General features: G+C 58.6%; 1 protein-coding gene across 2 annotated transcripts in view; it reads right to left on the reverse strand.

Annotated features, from left to right (window-relative positions):
* Positions 1–3,602: 3,602 nt before the first annotated feature.
* The window catches only part of KDM4B (lysine demethylase 4B), a 126,673-nt gene continuing 112,073 nt past the window's right edge, over positions 3,603–18,202 (reverse strand). For both annotated transcript variants that reach the window (XM_045830952.1, XM_045830949.1), the window contains 10 exons: positions 17,647–17,825; positions 14,936–15,155; positions 13,266–13,342; positions 12,905–12,960; positions 12,577–12,685; positions 8,541–8,726; positions 8,302–8,466; positions 7,764–7,883; positions 7,018–7,110; positions 3,603–5,738 (listed from right to left, as the gene is read on the reverse strand). In XM_045830952.1, coding sequence (XP_045686908.1) covers positions 5,562–5,738; positions 7,018–7,110; positions 7,764–7,883; positions 8,302–8,466; positions 8,541–8,726; positions 12,577–12,685; positions 12,905–12,960; positions 13,266–13,342; positions 14,936–15,155; positions 17,647–17,825 — 1,382 coding nt within the window. In that variant the 3' untranslated portion in view covers positions 3,603–5,561. The remainder of the gene's footprint in view (positions 5,739–7,017; positions 7,111–7,763; positions 7,884–8,301; positions 8,467–8,540; positions 8,727–12,576; positions 12,686–12,904; positions 12,961–13,265; positions 13,343–14,935; positions 15,156–17,646; positions 17,826–18,202) is intronic.

Here is an 18,202-nt window from a genome sequence, read left to right on the forward strand (position 1 = left end):
GTGGCTTAGGTGTGGGTCCTGTGTCCTCTCTTTCCACAGGTCTGCATCTTCTCTTTCTTTTCCTTTTTTTCTTTTTCTTTGTATTTCCTACTTTCCGGCAACACAAGGTACTCCAGATTTATTATTTTTCCTGCTCCAGGCATAAAATTAATGATTTCTCCAAGGGTCTGATTCCTTTTATCGGAGAATGGTACTTAGAAATCTAGATCCAGGGGCCAAGTGTGCCCGCTGCCACTGGGCACCACGGTCTGCACGCCAGTGCACACATGCGCCATCCACACTCCCTCTGCGCCTGCTCTGTCTGCCCACGTGCTTCCCTCCATCCCGGAGACCTCCCTCCACAGAGCAGCCGCTGGGAAGTAGCACCGGCACGCTGGTTCTAACCCAGCACGAGGCCCATTCCAGCTTCCGATCCCCTTGGTTATTATCTGTGGGTTTTTTCTCTGACTCAGAGGAGCCTGGGTCCAGTGCCTATGACTTCCTCGTGTGTTCACATGAAGTCGATACAGAAGGGCTGACCTGAGAGAACCAGACTTTCTAACTGGGGTACAGCGGTGGGGTGGGGGGTAGCCCCTTGGTTGGCCCCTCCTCTGTCCCCCAGTCAGTGGTGGGGAGGGCAGTTGTCTGTCCCTGTTGCCTGGGAGCTAGCAGCAGGACGGATGCTGCACTGAGGCAGCAACGGGCACCCAGAGACTCACTTTTCCCTGCCTCTCTTCTGCCAGCCGCCGGGTGTCACCCCTCCCCACTGCCTGTGGCAGCAAAGAATCCTTATTTTCTCCATTAACAGAGCAAAAGTGCTAAGTAAATCTGATCTATAAATACTGCTCTCTGGGGTGGGTGCCAGAGGGCCCCTCTTGGTCTCACTGGGGAGGGGGAGAGGGGAAGAGATGAGGAGCAGACACAGAGATGTCAGCATTGTCACCAAAGCCAGGAACACCCAGGCTGCAGAGGCCAAGGGAGTCCTAAATCCTCTGTTGCACCGGCCAGGGGTGGTCACCCGGGGTCGGGCGTGGCTTGTAGCGGTTGGACGCCGGACACGGTTGGTTCTCCCGCCAGCAGACAGCAGGATGAGCAGAGGGCCCGGGCTGTGGAGGGCAGCGTCCCCAGCGGATGGATGATGGATGAATGGAGAAGCGTCCCTGGCAGGTCTTCTCTTTCTTCTGTGCTTCCTGTGGGAGGAGGGGCAGGGCGGGGGTGGGGGGAGTCTGCTAGGACCCAGGGGGCCTAACCTGGAACTTTGAGAGAAAGGTGGGTCTCAGCACTGAAGGCTGTCCTGTGGGCGGATGATTTTGTCGGAGGCACGACAAGGTGCGGAGGCCCCCTAGGTCACTGGGTCTGGGGTGAATACCAATCTTTTCTGTAAAAGGCCAGATGCTAAATACACCTGACTTTTGGGACCAGGGGGTCTCAGCTGCTACTGCTCAGCTCTGCTGTTGTAGAGTGAAAGCTGCCACAGACGATGCTAAATGAATGAGCATGGCTCTGTTGATAAAACTTCATTTATAAAAAGAAGTGGAGGGCTGAATCTGGCTCAAGGGCTTCAGGCTGCGGGCCTTGTCCCAGGAGGACAGGGGCACTCAACTAACAATGTGGCCCCGGCCCCGCCCCCGTCTTTCTGATGGGCCAGCCCATGCGGCGTTGGGTCCAGTTAGACATGCCATCCAACAGGCCTCTGCCCCCATTCTCGTCCTCCAGGGCACGCATCAGAGACTATTTATGGTCCCTGAGGTTTCCATCCTCTGTCAGCTTTCCTGAACTCTAAACTCCACAAAAGCAATGACCGTGTCTCCCTTTGGGTCAGCCATCTCCACAGGTCCAGACACAAGGCAGTTGCCTGGGAAATATTTGCTGTGTGAATAAACTAATCAAACTCGGGTGCACAGCACAGGGCCCAGTGCCCCGGGGTAAAAGAGCCACCATTGGCTCCACGTGGCTGCACATTTGGGGATTTAGTCCAGTGTCTCGGCCCTGGCTGCGAACCTCGAGGGCCAGCCCCAAACACCTCCCTGTTTTATGATGTTCCAGAGACTGGTGGTGGTGGCAGGCCATCTTGCAGCCGTGCAGAGACCACCCAGGTCTGCTGTCTGTGCCGTGCGGCCCTGCCCCGAGGCTGAGGACTGGACATGTCCACCGAGCTCTGCGTAGCCTGGGAGAGCACTGCTCTGGTGAGTGACACAGACAGCCCCTCTGCAGCAAATGGGGCAACTGCACCTGGTGTGGTTGAAGGCAGCTTCTCTCTGAAAAGGGAGGTCTAAGAGGTGGGGTGAGGGTGGCTGGATGGAAATTCTACCAAAGGAAATCTCTGCTCAGGCCACACCTGCCCTGCGAGGACGAGGGTCCTGAGAGGAAGGACCGGGGTTTGGAGAGGGTGCGCCCGTGTCACTGGCCGCTTCTCTCCGCCACGCTGCACGGACACCCTGGGGCTCGGTCCAGAGTCCCGGTCTCACCTGCCCAGGAACTACACCACCTGTGAGCCCACACCTCCTGAAGGCCGCCCGGCCCCCACACCCATGTCTCCTCTCAAGGGGACTGTGTTCCATCTGAGCTGCGGATCTCTCCTCACTCCCAGCCTGCGCCATGCCAGCCCAGGCCAGTGCTCCTTTCTGTGTGCTCCGCACTGTCCCCAGCTCCCACCCTCGCTGTCACCCCCCCACCCCCGCCATCTGTCCTCCCTGCAGCAGCGGGAGGGCGTGTCTGTGAGCACCTGAGCCAGGTCCCATCCCTCCTCCGTCCACTGCTCTCCAGGGCTCCCACCTCTCTTGGGGTAAGAGCCCACGTCCTCCCTGCAGCCCACCAGACCCTGCATGACCTGCCCCTGCCCCCTCCTGCTTCCCCCTCACTCACTCTGCCGCAGCTATGAAAGCCTCTTGGTTGCTCCTCCAACAAGTCAGGCACAGGCCTGCCCCGGGACCTTTGCACGGGCTGCCCCCTCGGCTCCCTCCCTCATCTCCCTCAGGACTCCTGTGTAAACTGTGACGCTGCTCACAGCACACCCTATCATGTTCCCCTTTGTCCTTCACATCTCTGGGGACGTCCCACACATTCCACTTCCTGCCTGCCTCTCCTGCCAGCATCACTACGTTGGTGCTGTCCCCAGTACTCGTTGGATGGGTGACCCATCCATGCATGCTAGGGGCCCAACTCGCCCCAGGGCCAGGAGACCCCACAGTCTCACATGCCCAACAGACACCCACCGTTCAGATGCCACAGGAACCCGGCAGAGGCTGACAGGGCAGGAGGGAGGACAGTCACTTCTTCCAGACAAGACAGGAGTCAGAAACAGAGCGTCTTGCCTTGGTTGTTGTGCAGAGGGGACCCACTGCCACAGCCACCTCTGGCACCCACCTGCCTGAGAGCGGGACCAGAAAGCTTCTGGGGCCGGGGGGCAGGGAGGGGGTTGTGTCTGTACGGATACAAGCTATGGACATCCGGCTGAGGAAGGAACTGTCCTCCACCCTCAGGGCTGGGAGCCACTGAGGGGCCAGGCCACCTGCTGCCCAGCCCCCCACCCTGGGGAGGCCCCACGGCTGTGCCCCTGGGGGGAGACCACCCTCCCGCCGCCTGGCACCGTCAGAAATGAAGACACACCAATGACATGGACCTGCGATCGCAGTGCTCACGAGCCTTTAATCATTATGAGCCTAGAGGCAGGGAAATCAGGCAAAAATACAGCACATCCTTAATCTTGGGTCAGAAAAAACCAAGGTGGGTGGGCTCTTGTTTCTGCACAGAGACACAGACATACTTGGTGGGGAAGCATGTTTCCCCTCGGCTGCGTGGCGGCCCGTCTGCACGTCGTCCGGAAACCCAAGACAGGGGCGCGGCCAAGCCCCCGCCGTGGGGCTGGCTATCCCTTGGACCCCCCAGGACCCCAAGGGCCACAGAGGCATCTGCCTGTTTCTTTTTATTCTCTTTACAATATAAATAGCATTTTTCAAACTACATATGAATACAGTGACAGCACCACCAGGCGGGGCTGCTGCATGCAGAGGGAGACCCCCACATTTCGCTGACTCCCCTCATTCCCTCCCCGCCCCTGCTGGCTCGGGCGCCTGCCCTCCTCCCCCCACCAAGGAAATGAAAGGTTCTCGGCTCATTTACATACTCTCCATTTTCCTTAAATAGTTCTCTCTGGCCTGGTAACCCTTAGAACACTTTTTTTTTTAATTAAAAAAAAATTTATACACGCAAATAACGCTCTCAGTCCTTCCGCAGGGAAGAGCAGGGACAGCAGAGACGGAGACGGCAGGCAGGCGGAGCTGGCGGCGTCCTTCCCGAGCTCACACGAAAGCACATTTCTTCTCTCTCCTCAATTCAACCCACAACTCTTGGGGGCAGATTTCCCTCCAGTTGAAAGCGGAAATGCCCTCTCTCGCTTGCTCTCTCCCAGACATCTGGGGCACAGACAGACATGGGGCGCTGCCAGCCCCTCAGTGTCCCAGGAAGCCCTCCCCGGCCCCCAGACACACGTAGGACCACAGCCAAAGCAGGGGCACTTGGGAGCCTGGGGACACAGGCCTCACTGAGCAGGGAAGCAGCTGGACTGGGGCCACCTGGGAGGCCTGACTCAGCTCCAAGCCCTCCCTTCCGGGAAGCCAGGCGCCTGCCTGCTCCAGCTGCAGGAGGTCACACACCCTGAGCAGACGCAGCGAGGCCTGGGTGGCATCAGGGACGGCCTACACATACCGCAGGCCTCAGCTGTGGAAAGGTGCCCATGGGGGAAGAAGCAAAAGAGGGAACAAACCAGAAGAGAGTGTTTATTTTGCAAAGGCAATCGCTGACAGGAGGGATACCCATGGCCAGCACATGGCCACTGAAAGGTACTCCAGCCTCCTCCTGCCTGGCAGAGAGAGGGACCGGCACTGTGGGCCCTGGCGGGGACCGAGGAGGTGATGCCAGCTGCTCAGACCGTCATGAAGTCGGGGAGAGAGCAGAGTGCCAGGCCGCTGTCTGTCGCTGGGCGTCCTGCCCGCCCCCCAACCCTTGAGGACTCGCCGCACTTCCCTGCCTGCTCACAAATGAGTAAGATTTTAAAACAACAACAACAACAACAAAAAATGAGATGCTTTTGTCTCCCTCAGCATGTCTCGGTTCTGATAAAAAGAATGTTTTGTTTTGTTTTTAAAGCCACAAATCTAGAAAACAACTTTAGGGATTTTTTCCTCTTCTTTGTTTTCCTTTTTTACTTGAATTTTTTTTAAACAATAGGTATTTATAGAAAGAACCTCACAAAGGTGATTTATGTACAGAAGTCACAATCTCAACGGCTGCTCAGGAGGCAGGCAATGCAGTAGCACCTTTTCGAGAAGAAGAGCTTACGTGGTTTACGGATCTGAGTAGTGGGGGTGGCGCGAGCCCCTGCCGGCCCCCTAGAGCCGGCGTGGCCCCATTCCCTGAGTCTGGAGCCGCTGCCAGCATCCTGCTTGCTCCTGTCCACGCAGAGCACGGAGGTAGCCTCTCGGGGCAGGGAGGCGAGGACAGGAACTCACAGCAAGCAAATGCCAGGGCCTGCTGCCGCCTGCTTCGCTGGGCCGAGGGGGGCTGGACAGCTGGCTGCTGTCTTAGAAGGGGGCTCTGGGCTGGCACTGCGCCTGCAGGAGGCTCTCCATGAAGGCCAGGTAGTCTGGGTTCCGCCCAGAGTCCTCGGCGGCGCGTGGGGCGCCCACTCGTGGGCGCTTGGCGGCCTTCACCTCCTCTCCTGAGAAGACACTCTCCTGCGGTGCCCCGGTGCTGACCGACTGCGGGAAACCAGATGGCACGGGGTCAGTGCAGAAGCGGATGTTACATGCGCAAAGTCTGTGTCCCCCCAAATCCTGTGTTGAAGCTGTACCCACCAACGTGAGGGTGTTAGGAGGTGGGGTCCCTGGGCAGGCACTGGGGCATGAGGGTGAGACCTTTATGAGCGGAATTAGCAACCTTAGAAAAAGGGCCCCAGAGAGGCGCTCTCTCTCCCTCTCCCTCCCTCCCTATCTGTGGATCTCTCTAGACCTCTATCTATATCTCTCTGCCACGCGAGGACACAGAAGGGGGCTGTCTGTGAACCAGGAAGTGGGTCTCCAGACACCAGATCTTCCAGCGCCTTGATCTCGGACTTTCTGCCTCTAGGGTGGTGAGAAATCCTGCACGCTGTGTAAGCCGCCCAGTCCACGGGGCTCTGTGACAGCAGCCCGGACAGACTGAAATAGGAAGTCCATTCAGGCACCTGGCTGGACTGCATGCCTGCCTTGTTGGGGTCCAAAGGCCACTGTCCTTCACCTAATGACCTTCCTAGAAGGTCAGTCAGTCACTGGGGATGGCTTCTCAGTGCTCCTGTGTCCGTGTAAACCCCCAATCCTGTGAGCCCCTTAGCAGGCAGGGCGCAGGGAGTCCTAGGCCTCCAGTCCCTGGCCCCTGGCAGGTCTGTCCCGTGGGCCGGCTGGGAGGAGAACTGGGCCGTCCAGAGGGAGGGGGGAGCAGCTGCTCATCTGTCAGCAGCTCTTGTCTGCTCCCCAAGGGAACCTGGCATCTGAGGTCAGCTGTGCAACCCCCACCAGTGCCCACTCCGAGCTCATTCACCCACAGCCACAGCCGCCTGCTCCTCAAAACCTGGCCTTTGGATTAGACACAAAAGAAAGAGAACAGCAGCAGGCTAGGAGAAAAGGCTGGTCGCTTCCCACCTCTGGGACTCACTGTTCCCTTTGAAAAGGGATGAGCTTTGGAAAAGCGTTTCTTTTTGCACTGCCAACCTCAGAGCTCAGATTCTACATGCAGGCGGCAGATGGTCTGAGTGTGGGCGAATCACAAAGTGCCCAGGAGGCCGGCGGTGCAGGTCTATCTCCCCTCGCTGGGCTGTCCCTGGGAAGGGCCCTCCAACCTGCCCCCATCTGCCACAGAGCAGGCTTGCTCCCTGGGAGCCGCCCTCAGCTGCCCCCCAGTGGGAGCAAAGGCCACTGCAGGGAGGTCAAGGCCACATCCCTGATGCCTACTGAGGGCTTCTGCGGGCAGCTCACCCCAGGCCCACCTTATGAAGCCACTTACCAGCCGAGACCGCACCCTCTTGGGTAGCTCCTCATCCAGGGTGAAGATGTCACCACGCTTCACTGTCAGCTGGGACCCGTCCTCAAACTCCACCTGCCGAGGGGCACAGTTTTCAGGCTCGGTGCCTCGGGGCCACTGCCGGGCTCCCATGGTCCTTGAAAAGGCCCCCCGACCCTTGGCTGCCGAGGCTCTACTGCCAAGAAGGGCGCTGGTCCAGGGGCGTCCGCATGGACCTGCTCCTGTCCTCGCTCGTCAGGTAAGGGCAGTGATGGGGAGAGGGGTGTGGTTAAAAGTGACGGGGGCACAGACAACGTAAGAAAGCAAATGGGCAAAGAGTCTGCAGCCATTGTCCGCGGTCGCCAGGACAGGCATGATTCTTCTCCTAAGATCCCACACTCGTGTACAACGTCCCTTCCGCAAACATGGGGAGAGGCTCACAACCATCTTCATTTAAAAAAACACACACACACAAAAGCCAGGGGCACTGAACTGCATGCTTAAAAATGGTTAAAGCAGTACATTTTATGCAGTCTCTGTTTACCACAGACACACACAAATCAAGAAAACGTCTGTCAAGAGGAAAATATTAGACAATTTGAGGCCCCTCCCAGCTTAAAAATATAGTAAGCCCTGACCTTCTCGGTTAGGTGAGCAAAAGATGGATCTGTCTCCAACAGGACATGTGAGGGCCCCACCCACGCCTGCAGGTCCCCTTCACCCTGACCTGGAAGTCAGGACCTGCTCACCTGATAGATGTGACTGGTCACGGAGGAAATGAACTTGGCCTTGTATATGTTGCCATCAGTCCACCGGAGCTCAACAAACTCCCCCTCGGGCGGGGGTCCCAGCCGGACACAGTCTCTACTCTGTCGGAGGCAAGAATTTGGCGGGAGGTGAGGCGGCAGGTCCCAGGGCACAGGCACCCTTGGGCTCCATCGGGTTTGGGTGCTCCCTGTGCTGTGCCACCTGCGCTTTAACTGTACTGAGAAGCCAGTGGCTCTCTCTGACGAACTCAAGCTATGTGCACGCACAGGAGCCGGTGCTGGGCAAGGGGTGACCTGGAGGGGGTGGGGTGGGGACGGTCACAGTTGTCCACCCTGGAGCACCGCCCTTGCTTAGGCCGGTCTAGACTGGCCCGGCAGTGCTTTCCCCGTGGGGGCTGTGGCCTGGACCCGCCCAGTGGGGTCACGGTGACCCTGGAAACAGGTCATTCCTGTGAGGGACTGTGCAACCTCCCGGCTTCCTGACCGCAGCCCTGCCCGCCCAGCGCCCACCCAAGCTCACGGTGATGCTCTCGGGGTGCAGGTTGTCACTGTAGGAGCCGTCATCAAAGTTCACTTCGTAGAAAGTCTGTGTGGTGGTGCCAATTACACGGCACCGGTAGTAAAGCCCATTGCGGTTCTTGGTGATAACCACCTGGCCTAAGGACACAGCCCTCAGGAACTGGACCTGGGGGCAGGGAGAGGGCCGAATCAGCGCTGGGGCAGGCGGGCAATGGGAGGGTGGGAGGGCTGGGCACTCACCGTGTGGCCTCCTGCCTTATGCTTGAAGCAGGTGATGGAGACAACATAGGGCCAGTCGTCCGGCTCCATGAGGACCCCGGCGGCGTGGGCGCAGGTCACGTGGAAGGAGGTGGAGCAGTGCTCATAGGAGCACTGGATACAGGCCCCAGACACCTTCTTCATCCGCTTCCGGCAGTACACGCATTTCTGGGGTGACGTGGAGGGGAGATGGGACTCACGCAGGCACCTGGCTCCCCCCTTAGGACTCACCCCCAGGATTGTCCCCCGGGGGTGACCCTCAAGACCCAGGGCTGCAGAGGCCACAGCAGCCCAGCCTTGGCTAGCTGGAGGCACCCTGGGACGAGCCCAGGGAGTCCCTTAGCTGGACTCTTGACCACGGTGGAGAGGCTCCCCAAACCAACCTGGCCTGTGGCTACCCCTCCAACCCCAGGACCGCTGCCAGGACCCTTCTCCAGTGGCCCCGCTGCAGAGGAGCCTGCCATGGGCACCAACGAGCTACACCCTGGAACAGTTTTCAGCCTCCCAAAAACCCAATAAAACATGAGGCAGTGCCCCCACTACAGCGCGGAGGGACCTCAGACACATGGTGCTCAGGGAGCCAGACACAAAGGCCACACACACAGCGCGTGGCTCCACTCATGAGACGTGTCCAAACAGTCACATCCCCAGACACAGGAGGTGGGTGGCCAGGGGCTGGTCTCATCATCCGAGGGCCCTTGGGAGCGCCTGGGTCCTCGTGTGAAAAAGTTTCCATTGTGAATTATCATCGAGAAAGGGAAGTTTTATCTTCACAATAGTAAATGAGAAGTTTTTAGGTTTGTTTAGGACGGGGCCTGAGAAGTGCTGATTCGCTGGGTTTCCATTTTGTATCAGCCCGCTGGGGTGACTGACAATGGGATGGTTTCCTTTTGGGATGAATGTTCTAGAATTAGATGGAGGTGATGGTTGTACAACTCTGTGAACATACTAAAAGCTAGTGAACTTTAAGCTCACTTTAAAATGGTAAATTTTTATCTTAATTTTGAATACAAAGCACTGCAGAGTAGCTTCCTTCATAAGTGTGTGGGTGGGTCTGAGTGAGGCCTGTCATCCCCTGTGGGGGCCTGTGGGGGGGATGCCCTGGCCTGGAGTGACCTGCTCCCACAGCTTCAGCACCCAGGGCCACCCCGATGCCCCCAGCTCAGCGGATGCCAGGTTCTCGTCCCTCTGAGCATTTAATAAATTGGCCTTTATTGCTCTGAAACCATGTTCAAAAGCCAGATAAGCATGGTGGCCAAGGGCACTGCCGGAGCTGCTGAGCCAATCAATGGCAATGATGTCTCATTACTAAACTGCCAATACCTAACTCTCCCGCTGGCCTGGGTGACAGGCACTGACATATAACATGCCCTGAGCTGCATCGACTCTCCGGCCCCGGGCCTTCCACACAGCAGAGGTGAGCGCAGCTGCCTCGAGGCCCCAGGAGGAGCTGTCCCTCCTGGAAGCCAGCAGGTCTCAAGATCTCACACATGTCACCTGCCCCACCCGAGCCCCGGAGAGAGCCAATGGCATGGCCTGACTCAAAGCACAGTCATCCCCCTGCCCCCGTGGGTGGAAGCCCATTACCCAGAGTCTCTGTGTCGTGAAGAATGTGGGCCAGGCCCCCACCATGCCATTCATCAGGAGCAGAGCACGGGGCCTGTGTGGTATCTGGGTTTTTCCAGGACCAGGGCCAGCCAGGCGAGGGGGTGACCACTGGCTGGACAGAGCCAGCCCCTCCTTACCAGGACCCCCCCAGAGCCAGTGGCCAGGGAGTCCTGGGGATATAGAGGGATGGAAGATGACCAGGAGTAGCTGTTCCTGAGCATGTGGCCTGTGTGTGGCCCCGGGAAGGTGGGCGGACAGCTGGGCAAGCAGGAGTTAACTGCTGGCTTCCTCGCACAGCTCCATTAGGCAGTACAAGCAAGCCTTGTGTAAAAGGATTTTTAATTCATTGCTACAAGTACTGGTAATGAAGAGGCTGCAAGCTGGAAATGTCAGATGCTCCATAAAGTGTCTGTGGGGAGGATGGATCACAGGCTGTGCGCCCCGCCATCTCTCCACCTGAATGATGCAGCTTATATGCTCTTCATCACCTGCAAGCCACCAGCCTCTTTGTGATCGCCCGTGGGCTCCCAGCACTCCATGCTGAGACCCTGTCCTCCTAAGCCCCCCCTCAGCCCTGCCTAGTGGCCCAGCACCTGTGGGCTTACAGTGGGTGTCCCTGTTCCTTCCCCCAGGACTCCCCACCAGGCCCACTGCCCACAGCCCAAGGTCTCTGCCTTCTGCCCTCTGTAGGCCTGGAGGGGCACCGGTATCCCAGGACTGCCCCAGGCAGCTGGGAAATAAACCAGGTAGGAAAAGCAGCCACAGATGCTTCAGATGCCCTAGCCAAGGGCCTTGGGATGCCATACGTCCCTGAAAGTGGGACATATCCCCAGCACAGCTGCCACAAACTCACAGGGATGATAAACCGGAAGCAGGCACTGATGCTCAGACAGCATAGTCAGTGCTTTACCGCGAGGCCATCAATGAGCACCGTGCCGAGCACCGTCACGGATGGGAAGGACGAGGCACAGAGAACTCAAGAAGTCTGTCTGGAGTAACGCAGCTGGCCAGCAGCCAAGCCAGGAACGGAAGCCAGTGTGTGCTGTCATGGCCACACTCTGCCCACCCTGCCTGCTGCCCCCAGGCTCGCCTGGGTGACCATTACCAGTAAGAGCACCCTGGCTGAGGATGGCCACGTGCCCCTTAGAGGGGGAAGCGCAACGTGAACTGAGAGGGGCTAGCTATGAACTCTGGCAACTCAACAGCAGCCATGCAACCCAATTTAAAAATGAGCAAAGGATCTAAACAGACATTTCTCTGAAGACATACGGGTGGCCAACAGGCGCATGAAAAGGTGCTCAGACCACCGACCCTCAGGGAAACACAAACCAAACCTCCACGAGGAGCCCTCTCACCTGCCATCAAGGAGACAAGAGACGAGACACAAGCGCGGGCGAGGACGTGGGGAAAGGGAGACCTGCCCTCTAGGGGGAACGCAGACCGGGGCAGTCACTGTGGAAGACAGTGTGGAGGGGCCTCAAAAAATTCAAAACAGCCCTGACGTATGCCCCAGGGAGTCCACTTCTGGGTATATATGCAAAGGAAATGAAAACAAGATACTGAAGAATATGCCAGGTGGGGCAAAAGAGGGTTTACAGTTGTTTGTGTGGCAAATAATACAATAATTAATAAATAGTAATGCAAGGGCAAAATGTACTTCTCGTACTCACAACTGTGTTCACTGCAGCCACCTGTGTCCACTGATGGATCAAGGGGTACAGAAATGGGGTCCGGTCATGCACACTGGAATATGACTCAGCCGTGAGAAAGAAGGAAACCTTGCCATCCGTGGCAACGTGGGCAGGCCATGACAGCATCGTGCGCAGAGAGAAAGATCAGATGCAGAAGGACAAAGGCCGCAGGACTGCATTGATGCGAGGCCCGTTCAACACTCAGAATCGGAGGAACAGGGGCCGGGTGGGGCCGGGCAAGGGGCGCTGCTAGCTAACGGGTGTGCGGCCTCAGCTGCACACACTGCAGGCGTCCGAGCTCTGCCACACTACAGCACGCCTGTGGTTAGTGACACTGTGCTGTGCACTGAAAAGTTTGTTCAGAAGGAAGATCCCACACTAAGTGTTTTCACCACAATTAAAAAAAAAGAAAAAGGGACCAGTTAGGCAGCAAGAAAGGTACAGGGTGAAGTATGTGCAGCTTCTGCTTATGAAAAAGGTGGAAACCACATGTGCCCTGGGGTGTATAGAGGCCACCTCCGCACAGAGGCCCAGGAGCCAGGGTCCACTGCACTGGAGGTGGGGGCTTGCTTTTTCTGGGCACCTCTGTGCCTTCTGACTTTTGTATCTTGTACCTTTGGGACTATTCAAGAAGTACTACTTTTGGTCAAATGGAAACTGATGGCACCTGGCTTCCTGGTGCTTCCCCCACCCAACAGGACAAGACCCAGGGATCCTACCAGCTTCCATCGCTGCTCAGGGATGGCACTGATGTCCACAGGGTGGCGCTCTATCACGTTCAGGAACCGCACTTCGGGGACTGCTATGGCACAGATCACATGGATCCACCTGGGGAGGGCGGGAAGGGGTAGGGTCAGAGGTCATGGGTACCCCCGTCTCTCCTTTCCCCAATGTCATTCCACTCTGTGGGCACTGCCCCTGTCCATGATGCTGCTGCTGGCCAGTCAGGGCTTGCAAGACCGTAAGGGACAGTCTGAATGACTGTTTCCTTCTCCTGGTCTCCCCCAACCCCAGGCCCTGAGGAGCAGCAGCACCCCTTCTACCCACCTCCTGTCGGTTGTCATCTGCAAAGCTCCTCCCCGGAGGTTGCACAGGCAGCACTCCTGCAGGGACCAGACAAGCCCACGGTGACGGGGACGTAGGGGAGGGCTGCGCCCACACTGCTCTGGGACCTGGTCCACCCCCTGCCCTTGGTCCTTACATTTCAAACTAGCGGCCACCACAGGAGGGGCTAGGAGTGCATCGGCTCCACCCCCTCACTGCCAAGGTGAAGAAACCAAGACCCAGGGAGGTGAAGCCACCAGCCCAGGGTCACTCTGCGGGATCTGGCAAGCCCAGGGCCCAGGCCTGGCTCCCCCATGGGGCTGGACGGCTCTCAGAGTACCACCCCAGCTGCAGGGTGAGTTACCGCAGTCCAGGCGTGGGCCGTGCACCGGGAACATGTCCAGCCTTCATTGACCAGCTCTGGGCGGATGCCGTAGCAACCTGGAAGACAGCAGAGGACCGCTGAGTCGGGGCGCGCCTGGCACCGCAGCTGCACCCTAGACTGAGGGGGTGCTCTGGAGCCCCGCCTCGGCACTGAGGGAGACAGCCCTCACTGCCCCTCTGCCTCAGTCCACGGCACGGCACACAGCAGGAGAAAGGTCTGGAAACGGAGGCTGGGAAGGGGAGCAGGGTCCCCTCAGTGTCCCCCTCCCCAGCTCTGCTAAGTTGAGACCCTGGGAAAGTGACCAAGAAGGTGCAAGACATGCAAAGGCAGCCTTGTGGACACTGGCGTTCAAACTGGGACGGCCCAACGTTCGGGCAGAAGAGTCACTTCCGAAACCACAAGCCAGAAGCTCTGATTTACCAAGGCGGCTTGCCCTGGAACATGGTCGTGGTTCAAAAATGGGGAGAGGGCACCGTGGAGGAGGGCAGGCAAGGGGGCATGCCCCAGACCAAGGGACTCTGCCTCACCCTCGGGTCACTGCCCAGCAGCACTTCAGGGGCCCTCAGTCATCTGGGGCTTGTCACCCACCAAACACGGACTCCACTGGCTGCAGTGGGCAGTGGCCAGGTACAGAAGGGTCCCAGGTAAAAACATAGGGAGAGAGCAGGGCCACAGAAATGCAGCTCTGTGTCCCCATGGAAACCCCAAAGGATAGCAAGGTGCCTTAGAGTCCCACTGGACCCCCTGCTCTGTCCCCCAAGGCAGTCAGCCAAGGTCAGCACCTGGGGGACCTGGCTCCTGGAGGAAGTGGGGGCTCCACCTCCCTCCAGGGCTAGGTCTCAAGGAATATACCTATGCTAAGCCTTCTGCCTCCTAAGGATGGTGGGCGGGGTGCCTCTGCCCCTGAAACCCCATCACAGGCCCTCCTAGAGTGGCCCCAGGAGCCTGCCCTGGAGTGGAGTGTCTCCCTCCAGGCCCAGCAAGGCTGAGCCTGGAGACTTACAGACAGGAGACAAAGTGAGCCCCGGGTAGCCTCTGTGGGGACAAATGAAGGACAGAGACCTACAGCTGCCTTCCTCCATAGGGCGGGGGCAGACAGAATTAAATGGCTCCATGAGGCTTCCTTCCTTCCAGGGAGCCCAACCTCCCATTTCCAGCCTTCACACCCAAGAAGGGGACAGACGTCCACTCTCCTGTCTCCTTGGGTCATGGTCTGGGAGAAGGTGGTCGCTGATGGCAGAGATAAATCAGGCCCCGGACCCCCCCAGAATCGCAACTTTACCATCAACTCTGGCTCCAAAGCACAGAGTTGGAAATCGTCATGGTACCTGACAAGCACCTGATCTCTTCCTGCTGCTTCCCAGGCCCCAGAGAGCAGGGCGGGCGTCAGCAGAACTGTCCAGAAGGAGGCTGACCAGACAGGCCCACCTTGGCCAGGGGGAAGAACAGGAAGTCTGCCCCTGAAGGCTGAGACCCTGCCCCCTGACGCTAGGTCCTTTGAAAGTTCCAAAACCGCAGTCCAGGAGAAAAAAGCTCCCTGATCCACAGAGGCAAGGGCGGCCGTCCTAGGAGGGTGCGCAGGGGCCACACTCCACAGCCCCCACAGTCCTCCTTCAGCCCAGGCTGCCTGTCGTCCAGACCCCACTCACTGGCATGGACCTGCAGGCAGCACTTGGCACAGGCAATCAGCAGGCTGGTCCCGTCATCGCCGATGTAGGAGTTGGCTGGGAGTGGCTCTGTGTTCTCGGCGCTGGAGGTGAAGCACATTTCGGGGATCAGTGGCCGTGTCTTCTGGCCGCATTTGGAAGGTGGTATGGAGGGGCCCTCCCCAAGGGAGGCCTGTGGGGCCTCCTTCTCCATCTGTAGGGACTGCAGAAGTGGGGTACCTTTAGTGGAGAGCCCTCCATGGGGCCACCTGTCATCATTCAACTCAGCCTCGGGCCATCCTTGCTTCCCTCAGTCCACGCCTCATGTGCTTTCTATGTCCAAAGAGCCGCAACCTGCCTCCTGCCTTCCCAGCTGCCACACTGGGGCCTCCTACCAGGACACCTGGAGCGGCCCCTGGAGGGCTTCCCCAGTACACCAGCCCTCCCCGCCTATCCCTCAACCCTGCTCCCCCAAATGTAACCTTGCCCTGCCCCCACTGAAAACCCCCCACTAGGGTCACATCTGAACGCAGCACCAGCATCATCCTGCTGCCCCCACAGCTCCTTCCCCTCTTCCTCTAGCCATGTGGGCCCTGCTCTTCCTCCAACACCCCTGCTGCCAGGCACCATCCTGCCCCAGCGCCTGTACACGCATTGTTTCCCCTACTCAGAGCTCCCAGATCTGTTCCGGACCCTGCCTGCCCACGGGGCCAGCAGCCCCAGCCCGCCGTCCTGCTGTCTGTCTTTGTGGCCCTGACCACCACCTGAAGGTGTGTTATCTGGGCACCTGTGTGGGTGCTCCCCCACCTCCAATATGTGCCCCATGATGGCTGTCTCCTAGTCTCCAACAGGTTCTCCAGATCTCAGCCCACGGAGGGAACATGGTGAGATCGCCCTGCCCACAGCACCAGGATCCAGCACCCCAGGCCTGTCAGGGCGGCAGGGCTCCCTAATGCCCTCCAACATGTGACAGGAGGGTTTGCCCCTGCTCCTGACCTAGAAGAAAGACTCCACTGGGGGAACAATGCCAGATGTTGGGGGTATGATGGCACTTCAGATTAGGGGACCAGCTTTGAAATCAGAGCCTCACATCAGGCTCCCCCGACCCCTCTATGCTGCCTCCATTAGTCAAGAATGACTTTCATTTCCAATCAGGCAGAATATCCAGCCACAGCCCTGCTTACAGCGAGGGCCAGTAAGCCCTGGTCCCAGGGCTGAGGGCTCCAGGTTTCGGAAGCAGTTGGCCCACAGAGCCCACTGGTATGGTGGGCTGATTAAAGTCAGGATTCTTTGCTAACAGCTGGAATTCAGAAGATTCACACCTGAAGTTGCAGGTGCCAGCACTCTGACTCCCAGCAGCACTAAGGGGGGACCGAAGAGGACATCTGGATGTCACTCATTCCCTCCCCTGGACGCTGCATCTGCTAACAGACAGTGGCTCTAGGCAGCTCTGGAGACGGGCACACCACCGCTGGCACAGGGCATAGAGCTCGGGGCAGCTGAACTAGTGTGTAGAAAGTACCAGGTACTAGACTAGTGGGGGGGACCCAAAAAAGCAAGGGAGACCTGGCTGCATCCTCCTGGAATTCACTATCCAGAGGTGGATAAACACAGAGGCAGGGGCAGGAGCAGAGGAAGGCCAGGGGAGCCCAGGGCGGGACATCCCAGAGCCAGCCTGCGGACAGGCTTCCCAGAAGAGGGAGCAGATAAGTGAACTCAAAGAATGGACAAAAATCTGTCTGACAGGCAGGGGGTTGGGTTGGGTGGGTGGGAGAGTCTGTGGGGCATCACAGAGCATGTTGCTGCTGTGTGGGCTTCGGAGAGCAGAGGCAGATGTCACAGCTGAGGAAGGCCATGAGGCATGTGGTCAGGCCAAAGGTCATGGTGAGCCTGGCAGAGTCTCCAGCCAGGGAGTGTATGGACAGCAGCCTCCCAAACACCTGGTCTGGCCATGGTGAGATGCTGTCGGGAAAAATGGGGCCTACGGTGGGGAGAAAAAAGCCGAAGACAGGCTATGGTCAGGGCTGGGGAGGGGACAGGGGACGAAATAAGAGGTCAGGAGGGAAACTGGGCAGGCCGGTGGCACATGACAAAGTGCAGGGAAAGGCCAGGTTCCTCAACTCGGGAAACACGGGACTGAGGAGGGCCCGGTCTGGACAGTGCGCAGGACGCGGTGCCTGGCTCAGTGCAGATGGATCAGGTCTCCGTACCACTGGTGTCCCAGCCAGGCCACGTGGGGGTCTCTGCCCCGGCCCCAGCCTACCTCTGGGGCTTGGCTGGTCACCACGCCTCTGGCCCCCAGCTCCTGGGTGGCACCAATGCCAGGCCACGTTGAGAAACTTTCCAAGGACAGTGACTGTGACATATCCATGCCGTACCCCCACCCCTCCGTCCAAGGCCCCATTTTATGCCCACTGACAAGTACCTATAGATAAAACTCAGGAACTTTCTCTGTGGCCCTCCCCAGGAAGGCTCCAGCACACCCTGCACTGCCAAGGGCTTCTGCCCGCTGTGCTGTGACTGTCCCACCCCCGCCTGTCCCATTCCAGTCCTCCGGGCTCTCGCTGACCCCACTGTGGCTCCTACAGCAAGTGGGTTCTCTTCCCCATCACCTGCCCCAGAGTTCCTCCTTTCAGCTCGAGCCAACACTGGCACGCAGGAGAGCAGACGGATGCTGCTGGGCCCTGTGTGGCCCCGTGAGGCCACCCGCTCACCTGGCTGTAGGGGTAGAAGAGGGTGCAGATGGCGCAGTAGGGCTCGGTCAGGGCAGCCACCGCATTGAACTTCCTCTCGGCCTGGAAGCTGGCCGCCTTGTTCTTCCACTGTAGGGACAGCAGGGACCTCAAGGCCTCGGGGTCACTCATGTCCTCCTCCCCGGAGAAAGGGAAGGCTTCTAGAGTGAGTGGGGAGAAGGGAGGCAGAAGGTTAAACCATGCCTGAGGGTCCATCCCCTGCCTTGAAGGATGAGCATTTTACTGCCACAAGCATTCGTGGTGACGCGTCCCCACTTACATGGCCCCTGAGTCCCTGCCAAGAGGCCACCAGCCACCCAGGCTGGGGGTGGGGAGCTGGTCCCGTCTGGGGGTGGGAGACGGGCTGGGTCAGACCCTGGCAGGTCAGGTGCAGCCTCTTGAGCTCAAAGGAGCCAAGAGAGAAGTGTGGCTGGGAGTCAGGGAGGGGGTGGTGTCAATGAGAAGTCCTATTAAGGTAAGATGCAGGCCACTAACAGGCATCTCTTCTGCCCACACCTGTCACCCCCTGGGGCCTCCA

This window comes from Phyllostomus hastatus, unplaced genomic scaffold (assembly GCF_019186645.2).
Source record: "Phyllostomus hastatus isolate PE091 unplaced genomic scaffold, TTU_PhHast_1.1 phas_contig_159, whole genome shotgun sequence".
Taxonomy (NCBI): Eukaryota; Metazoa; Chordata; class Mammalia; order Chiroptera; family Phyllostomidae; genus Phyllostomus; species Phyllostomus hastatus.